At 53.8% G+C, this 8646-nt stretch overlaps 1 protein-coding gene across 1 annotated transcript; it reads left to right on the forward strand.

Moving 5' to 3' along the window:
- The first annotated feature begins 1777 nt into the window (after nt 1-1777).
- On the forward strand, nt 1778-6465 carry BARHL2 (BarH like homeobox 2). The gene is made up of 3 exons (XM_061186337.1): nt 1778-2393; nt 4145-4370; nt 6153-6465. The coding sequence occupies exons 1-3, from the start codon at nt 1778-1780 to the stop codon at nt 6463-6465; spliced, it is 1155 nt and encodes a 384-aa protein (XP_061042320.1).
- The last annotated feature ends 2181 nt before the right edge of the window (nt 6466-8646 follow it).

The raw sequence follows: 8646 nt of genomic DNA on the forward strand, positions 1-8646 counted from the left end.
GGGAGGGAGGGAGGGAGGGGGAGAGAGAGAGGGAGAGAGAGAGAGGAGAAGAGAGAGAGAGGGAGAAGTTGAGAGATTGAGATCTGGCTGGTGGCAAGGAGGGCTGCTGACCCACCACTCGGGTTCCGGAGCCCCATGCCAGCCTGACACCACAGTGAACCGTAGCAGCCCTCGGCGATAGAGAACACCTCGGGCCATTATTTCCCCCGTTCGGGAGAACGTGTCTGGCCAGGCATTTCTTCCAGCACGGGCCCTGATTGGAGACCAGGCTGGGACCCGGGTTTTGAACAGCAGGCCTCTTGTCCTCCACCCCTCCCGAGAGTGCCGGGTGGACGCGGATTCCGCTCCATTTCCCCCTCAGGTACCTGCCGCCCAGCGGGGCCAGAGCCGGGACGCCTGGGCTCTTTGGGGAAGAATCAGAGCTCGGAGTCCGCCCACCCACCCAGAGCTCCGGTTGCTGGAGTACACACTTTCCTGTGGGTTCCTTCAGGGAGTCCCTTCCTCTGTTCTCAGTGTCCTTGGACTATTCAAGCGCGTGTCTGGGGAGGTGCGTGGCGGCAGCGCTGGCGTCTAAAGGTAAGCCGACCAGATTCCTTTTCCCTTCCTGACCTCTTTCCCCTCCCTCTTCGGACTTCTTAATGGGCAAAGCATTACTACTTTCTCGCTCTTTTTTTCCCTTTTCTTTCTGTTTTTCTAAAAGCTCCTCTGGTTCCCTTCTATAGTCTCCCTGTGCTCTCTTCCCCTCTCTCCCTTTGCCCTCGCGCGTGATTGTGGACGCCGGGACCACGGTACGACTAGTTGTTTGGCTTTCGGTTGCAGGCAAAGGGACGTGCGGGTTCTGAAAAGAGCAGCGGGGCCCGAGCTGCGACCGCTGACGGGCTCGAGAGCCGAGCACCCATTGGCTCCCGGCCCGTCGGCGTCGCTCGCTCGCGCGGGCGCGGCCAATGGGGGCGCGGGGACATGCGCGCGGCCTCGGCGGCGGGGGCGCGGGCCGCGCGCGGCGCGTGGAGCGGCGGCAGTGGCCGTGACGTCATGGGAGGGGGTCGGCGCCGCCCGCTAGCCGCCGGATTACAAGCGAATGCGCCCGGCAGCGGCCGGAGTCGCTCGGCGCCGCGACTCCGCCACCTCCTCCGCCTGTGCCTGCTCTTTCTTTTCCTCCTCCTCCTCTTGTTGCCGCGACCACTGCGGCGGTGTCTGCTCCACAACTTTCCAAGAAAGTTCAGAAACTCGGCACCGGGGCGTCCGAGTCGCGCGCGGCCACCACCTCGGGGAGCCGCTGGGCAGCTCCGACGGCGCGCGGCTGCCCGGGCTTCGCGGTTGCTGCACCTGCCACGTCCGCCGCCGCCGCTGCCGCCTGGTGCCAGGCTGTGGGCAGACCCTGGCGGCGGCAGCAGCGGCGGCGGCGTCGGGGTCACCTCCTGCTGCCTGCACCTCCGTCTGGCTCTCCTGCGCCGCCACCGCCGCGCCACGTGCGCGATCGTTCCTGGAGCGCGCGCTCGGTGCTTCCTCAACAATTTTTGTAACTTTCCCCCTCTATCTTCCTTTCTCCAAACTCCTACTTTTTGCATTAGGGTAAAAAAAAAAAAAAAAAGTGTCGCAAGTGTCCACGGATTGCCACCTCCCAATTTTCCTTCCCTCCCCGCCCAACTTTTTTTGTTTGTTTGTGTTTTAAGCGGCGACAACATTGTTTCGTGTTATTCTGTTTTACGATCGATAGCTTCCTTTGCTTGGTCGGGGCGGCAGCGGAGCGGCGGAGTGGCGTGGACCTCATGTAGAAATGACAACAATGGAAGGGGCCAGCGGGTCGAGTTTTGGAATAGACACGATTTTGTCCAGTGCCAGTTCGGGCAGCCCCGGCATGATGAATGGAGATTTCCGCCCGCTCGGCGAGGCCAGGACCGCGGATTTTAGGAGTCAGGCCACTCCGTCTCCCTGTTCGGAGATTGATACTGTAGGAACGGCGCCTTCCTCTCCCATCTCGGTCGCCATGGAGCCCCCGGAACCGCATGTGATAGCGGACGGCCCCCAGCATCACCACCACCTCCACCACAGCCAACAGCCGCCGCCGCCGCCGCCGCCAGCCGCGGCCCCCACGCAAAGTTTGCAGCCTTCGCCGCAACCGCCGCCGCCGCAGCCACCCGCCCAGCAGCTGGGCTCGGCCGCCTCGGTCCCCAGGACTTCCACCTCTTCTTTTTTAATTAAGGACATCTTGGGCGACAGCAAACCTCTGGCGGCGTGTGCACCGTACAGCACCAGCGTCTCCTCTCCCCACCACACCCCGAAGCAGGAGAGCAACGCAGCACACGAGAGCTTCAGGCCAAAGCTCGAGCAGGAGGACAGCAAAACCAAACTCGACAAGCGGGAAGAGTCCCAGAGCGACATCAAATGCCACGGTGAGTCGCGCCGCCTCGGCTCCCTCAGCCGTCTAGCTTCTCCTCCTCTTGCTTTCCTGTCTCCCCTTCTGTCTCCAGCGAATCTCTGCTGGGATTCGAAGGCGATTCTCAGCTTCTAAGGCGATAGCACCACGGTCAAAAACTGCAAGCGGGAGGGAGGCCTGGGCGTGCGATTTGGGGACTCATCCCAAGTTCTGTTTATTGTTACATTTCTACCTCCCAGCCCTCACCGCCATCCAGCTCCTTTCTTTGTTTTACTTCATTTTAATTTATTAGGAAGGGGGCAGAGGCGGAGGGTATCTGACGGGAAATACTTTAGTATTTCGTAGTGCCTAGGGGTGTGATCACAACGTGGTGCTTATTTTTTAATGCAAATCATTCCATTCTTCCTACACACCGTATTTTCTAAACACCGGAATGGGAATTATCAGATTTAGCGAAGGGAAAAATTCCGAGCCGATTAACAGGGAAACTTTTTTAAAAAAATTATTAGATCGTGATTAATATAGGGAAGGCCACACGGTAAAAAATTATAATTAGTGTTTCAATTAAAAAAAAATACCCTTCCTACCCCATGGCGCTAACTGAATATCTGTATCAGTAAGAGTTTTGGCCCCTTACAAGTAAATTGGGAGGTAGCATTTATGAAAGTAAAATTTTATGGAATTGAATATCTATTTTTGTAAAATCAGAAGATGGCAATGGAATTGTCCTTCAACTCCCTTTTTCCACTTTCTCCCCAGAGAATTTCATAAGTGTTCTGGTCTTTGCATGGCAAAAGAGTTTTAACATACGAGGAGAGTTCTCTTTTTCCCTTTACTGAAAGCTTATTATTAATCTTTGTCATCTCTGGGAAAGATGTGTGCTGACTGTCTGGAAGGTAGGATATTGCCTCTTCATTTTACTATTGTATCATTAGCATAATAGTGCCCAAAACAGATGTACAGTCTGGTCTGGCGATTTTTTGTGCACCAACCTCCCCAGTGGGTCAATTAGAGAGATTATGGTTCTTCCTGCAGGGAAGATCAAGGAGCGCAGCAAAAACGGGTACAAACAGAGGGATTGACATATCGATTTCCCAGCATTTCAGTAAAAAACCAAAGATGACAAATAGAATCCGGAAATCTCTGGGCTGTCACCTGGATGGGCTCAGTGATTTTGAGCTGAACGCAGTGTCTGGGAGACATTCTTTCTGAAGCTTTAAGAGACCTGATGCAAGCAGCTGCAGAGAGCTTGATCCAACATTTCCCAAGTGCATCTGAAAAAAGGAAAACAAATGCCTGTAACTTTTAGTAAACAGGAAAAGTAAAATGAAAAAAGTGCCCCCTTCTCAAAAAAAAAAAAGTTGAAAGGCCTTTTAAAAACTAACAAATAAGAAAATATGAAGTCAGAGTGAAAACAGTACAGGAAAGGGACAGGGTCTCCCCTCAGTCAAGGAAACAATTAAGAAAAGGACCCTTTATCATAAAGTATTTTTTTTTCTTTTTCATTTCCAAAGACGGGAAGATCCAGCACTCTTTTGGAACCCTCTTAGGAGCTCTGCACAAGGCTCCACACTCCCTAGCCAGCAGTTGGTCCTCTTCCTCCATACTGGCTAAGGTCCAAGTATGTTTATAAGGAAGGTGACAGAGTATAGTTCCCCCACCCCGAGACCAGCAGCTGGCTTGGGAATGTGGAAGTGTGTGCCAGGAGGACACTCCATCCTTCCCCATTCCAGGCTACCTTACGGCCGTGTCTGGGTTTCTATGTAGGAACAAAGGAGGAAGGAGACCGGGAGATTACGAGTAGCCGAGAGAGTCCCCCTGTGAGAGCCAAAAAGCCTCGCAAAGCCAGGACGGCTTTCTCCGACCACCAACTCAATCAACTGGAGCGTAGCTTTGAGCGACAGAAGTACCTGAGTGTGCAGGACCGCATGGACCTGGCAGCTGCGCTCAATCTCACTGACACCCAGGTCAAGACCTGGTACCAGAACCGCAGGTAAGGGAGGCTGTGTGGGAGAGCAAAGGTGTCTGGCCATCCAGGTCAAGACTACTACACCAATCTTCTTCCCTCCTGGCCCCGAAACACTAAGGACTCAGAGGGCCCTGAGCTGGCAGTCGGGGGCTTTCTGGCTGGAGGAGGGATTAGCCACACCTCCAAGGTGAAAGGGATCATTGGGTAGCTGGAGTTTGGAGAATTTTGCACTTCTAAGTGTCCTTAACATATGCTAGTTTCTCCCTCAAACATGAGTGGCTGAAATTTACCCCATTTTGTCCCCAAATCAATCAAGCCACACCTTTTCAAACTGAGACATCGGTGTAGGAGACACTCAGGCCCATACAGCCTGTGCCTTGCACCCTTTTGGGCCTGCCCCAAGATGGTTCCAAATATCTATAGCCGGTCACACAGTCTGGCTGTATCCATCCTGGAAGAGCTGACCCACTGGCTTCAGCTTAAAAGTCCTTGCTTGGCCTGTGAGGCAGTCCGGAGAGGTAGAGTTGGCAGCCGGTCAGGCATCTAGACTGAGGGTCTGTCCCCTATTGTGGCCACCTCAGAGCCCTCCAGGAACCACGGCTTCCCTTGAAAGGAAATTAGGAAAGGGGCTGACAGTACTTGTAGGCCCCTGAACTGCAGTGTGAACCCAACCTGTGCAGTCTGGGGCCGAGGTTATGCCGAGTTTCCAAGCCTGACGGTTGTCTCCCTTGTCTCGATTTTCTCTCCCCCTCCTTTTCTCTCATTTGTGTTCTAATCGTCCTTAAGTGTAGTTGGAAATGCCCATCCAGTTGTCATCTTTACCATAATTTTCTGTCTCATTACATACGGTTTCAGCCACCCTAATTCTGTCGGAAAACATTAGTGTCATTTGTAGCCAATTTAAAATGGGCGACATGTTTATTAATTTGGCTGGAGCTGCTGGGTATGGAGGGCCCACCAGCCCTGCGTTCCGTCAGGAGGCATCTGAGCAAAGGCCTGCTGCCTCTTCTTCCTAGTGGGGTGCGGTGGGGGAGGGAGGAGACCGAGAAGAGCTGATCACAGGTTTTAATTGTTACTCTCTCTCAGAGGAGAAAAGATCCTGAAATGCATTTTTCCCCTCCTGGAATGGCCCCGAGGTACTGTCCCCATGGGAGAGTCCTCCCTCAAACGAATTCCGTTTTGAAACCCTTGTCACCTTCCTGGCTCTTAAACACCCCCCCCCCAACACCTGCCATAAGGTCCTGTCAGGCTGGTGAGAGAGATGTGTCTCCACAGCCCTGGGGACCAAGAGGGCCAGGGGTCCAAGGCCCAGGAGTCTCTGTGTCCCTTTGTTTACGGTTTCTTCTCACTCAGCCTGGAGGAAAGGGGGAGGGGCAGAGAGCAGACACTTTGGGATTGCTGGGGAGCCACTTGGGGAAGGAAATTAGAGGAGGAGGGAGAAGACTGCCTATAGAAAGAGTGGTCTCCGTTGGCCTCCAGGAAAGTTTCAGGAAGTAGCCAAACAATAAGGGGAGGCAACAGCAGAGCAAAAAGTCAGGAAAAGGTAGCAAAGATTGGAGAATTTTATTTATGAATGTCTCAGACATCGATGGCATCGTTTGGGAAATTGACTTGGATTTGGGTGATTCTGGGAGGGAGAGGGTGGGATAGGGAGCCAGGAGGTGTGCTTCATTCCTGGTTCTCAGCGCTCTCTAAGTCTTCCTGTGCTCCCCGAGGAAGAGAAGGCAGATGAGGGGGGAGAACGGGCCTTGGTGCCTGGGCAGTGCCCACAGCTGCGGGGTGCACGCACGCCTGCTTTTATTTCAGGACCAAGTGGAAGCGGCAGACTGCGGTGGGCCTGGAGCTGCTGGCCGAGGCAGGGAATTACTCGGCACTGCAGAGGATGTTTCCGTCGCCTTATTTCTACCACCCAAGCTTGCTGGGCAGCATGGACAGTACTACCGCCGCGGCGGCCGCCGCAGCCATGTACAGCAGCATGTACCGGACTCCTCCTGCGCCCCATCCCCAGCTGCAGCGGCCCCTCGTGCCCCGAGTGCTCATCCACGGCCTGGGGCCTGGGGGACAGCCGGCCCTCAATCCCCTGTCCAACCCCATCCCAGGCACCCCGCATCCCCGGTGAAGAGCAAGTCACTTTCCTCCCTGTCGCCTCCCCGACCCGGACAGCTGCCCCTCCTCTCCCGGCACCAGGCTGTCCGGCCTCCCTTGCAGCCAACCGGGAAGCAAAGAAGTAAGAGAGGAAGACACTCACCAGCGGGTGGAGGGGGGGCCCAAAGAGGAGCCAGCCCTCCACTCTCCATCTCCCCACCCCCAGAGACAGGGCTGGAAAGCTCCCGCACATCGGTGTGACTGGCGAAAACGCCGACTCCACACAAAGTGCGACCAGTAAGTGAAAACATCAACAAAAACAAAACCTCAAGTTCTTTTTAAAAAATGACTTTAGGGACAAGCAGGAGGGAGGGAGGGGGGTGGGGTAAGGAGGGAAGAAAGAAGGGCACGGAGAGGAAACCACACAGGCAGAGAGAATTGTAGATGAACAGCCTCAAATTCCGAGGCAGAGGGCGTTGCCGTGGACATTCCGTCTGCCCCAGAGAAAAGAGGAGGGTAACTGAGAACTTTGCACTGATTTCTCATGACCTTTTTTCTTTTGGAAAAGTGGCATGCTCCATAATATGAAAAAAAATGTACATTTGAAAGACTGAGTGATAATCGATATATCATATTTATTATATGTTGTCCAAAAAAGAGTCACTTATATACATTAGTAAAACATGATTTTTCTTTTCATGTCTTTTTGATTCAGTAAAATAAATGCTTAGACAAAAATATAGATTTTTTTGTGATTGAAAATTACAGAAATAAAGTTTATCTTTTTTTAACAAGCGATGAAATCCAAGGGAGCTGATTTTACTGAAGCAGAATGTACTATGATGAAATGTGTCACTTGGTTTAGGAAAACAAAATCCCTTCTGGAATATTAGGAATTTACAAAATCTGTAAAGATGTTGGGCTGACTTGTATAAAAACAGCTCCATTTTTCACGGTGGCCTCTTCCGAGCCGTTATTCGATATGTGTGAACTTCTTTCTTTTTAAGTGGATGATTTCAGAGCAGTTCGTGAGGCCGCAGGAGAAAATCTGCGCTTGTCGGCTGTTAGTGCTCGCCAAGTAGGCGGCCAACTTTCCCTGCTGTCCCGGCCGGCCTGGCAGCCCCAGCCGAACCGGGTCTGTCCGCCCCTCCTCCTTCTCCTCGGGCTCCTCCTGGGGCGGTGAGGGTCCGGAGCGCTGGGTAGCGGGGACGCCGGCAGGGGCTGGGCTGCGGGCGGGCGGGCGGGCGGACATACGGGCCTCGCAGCTGTTCTGCAGCCCACGGCCGGGCGCCCGCGCGGCAGGACAGCCTGCAAGCAGGAGGCTGCAGGGCGCGCAATTAGGGCGCCCGGGGGGACTCGAGAGGCCTAGCTAACAAACCCTGGTCGTGCTTTGATCCTGGCCTTCTCATTCCCCAGCGGGCATCCAACCCCTTGCCCCGAGCCGAGTCTCTTGTCCTAGTGAGTTGGCTGTGCTGGGATGTCTGGAGCGGAATGCAACTCTGGCCGAGACAGGTGTGCCAGGCTTTTTATCCGCGTCCCTGGATCTTTTGGGACGGCAAAATGAGAGGCCCTGCCCAGAGGGTAGTGGAGGCCGGCCCCCTGCTTTGGTAGTGTGTGTGTGTGTGTGTGTGTGAGTGTGTGAGAACGAGTGTGTACGTATTCGTAGCACCTCGGCTAGAGCCCGACCTCAGCCGCAGGCCCCCCTCCCCAACTAGCTCCCAAGAGGCTCAGCACTCCCGACTAGTGAGGAAGAGCTGGAGGGGGTGGGTGTACATTTCCGGGGCTTCTCCCACCTTCCCCAGCCCCAAGGTCACTTCTCGAGTAGTCAGAGAGTTGGATCCCCGTCTGGGTATCCTTACATCTCTATCTTCACTTCTGCCCTAGTACATAGTCAAAGGAGTAAGACCTGCAGCTAAAACACATCCAGACCCGTTTTCCAACTTTCTCTGATGTTTGAATCTTAGTACAGTTATAAAAACATTAAAAAAATGTGGAGGGTTGTGGGAGTGTGTGTTGGGGAGGAGAGGGAAGGAAGAAGGAAAGAAAGGTGAAATCCAGGAGGAAATTGCCTCCGGCGCCTTGATCAGACCTGGGCTAATTAGGGAGTGGTTTGCAGATTTCTCTCCAGCTCATCAATTTGCTTTAAAAGTGGTCTTGGTCTTGTTTGATTCTAACAAAAGTGTTTGGACTGGCCCTTCTCATTTTCTTCCCGCTG

This window comes from Eubalaena glacialis, chromosome 3, assembly GCF_028564815.1.
Source record: "Eubalaena glacialis isolate mEubGla1 chromosome 3, mEubGla1.1.hap2.+ XY, whole genome shotgun sequence".
Classification (NCBI taxonomy): domain Eukaryota; kingdom Metazoa; phylum Chordata; class Mammalia; order Artiodactyla; family Balaenidae; genus Eubalaena; species Eubalaena glacialis.

Coding starts and splice junctions, on each gene's coding strand:
- BARHL2 (XM_061186337.1), top strand. CDS start 1,778: ATGACAACAATGGAAGGGGCCAGCGGGTCGAGTTTTGGAATAGACACG. Junction 2,394..4,144: donor GAGCGACATCAAATGCCACG/GTGAGTCGCGCC, acceptor GTTTCTATGTAG/GAACAAAGGAGGAAGGAGAC. Junction 4,371..6,152: donor ACCTGGTACCAGAACCGCAG/GTAAGGGAGGCT, acceptor CTTTTATTTCAG/GACCAAGTGGAAGCGGCAGA.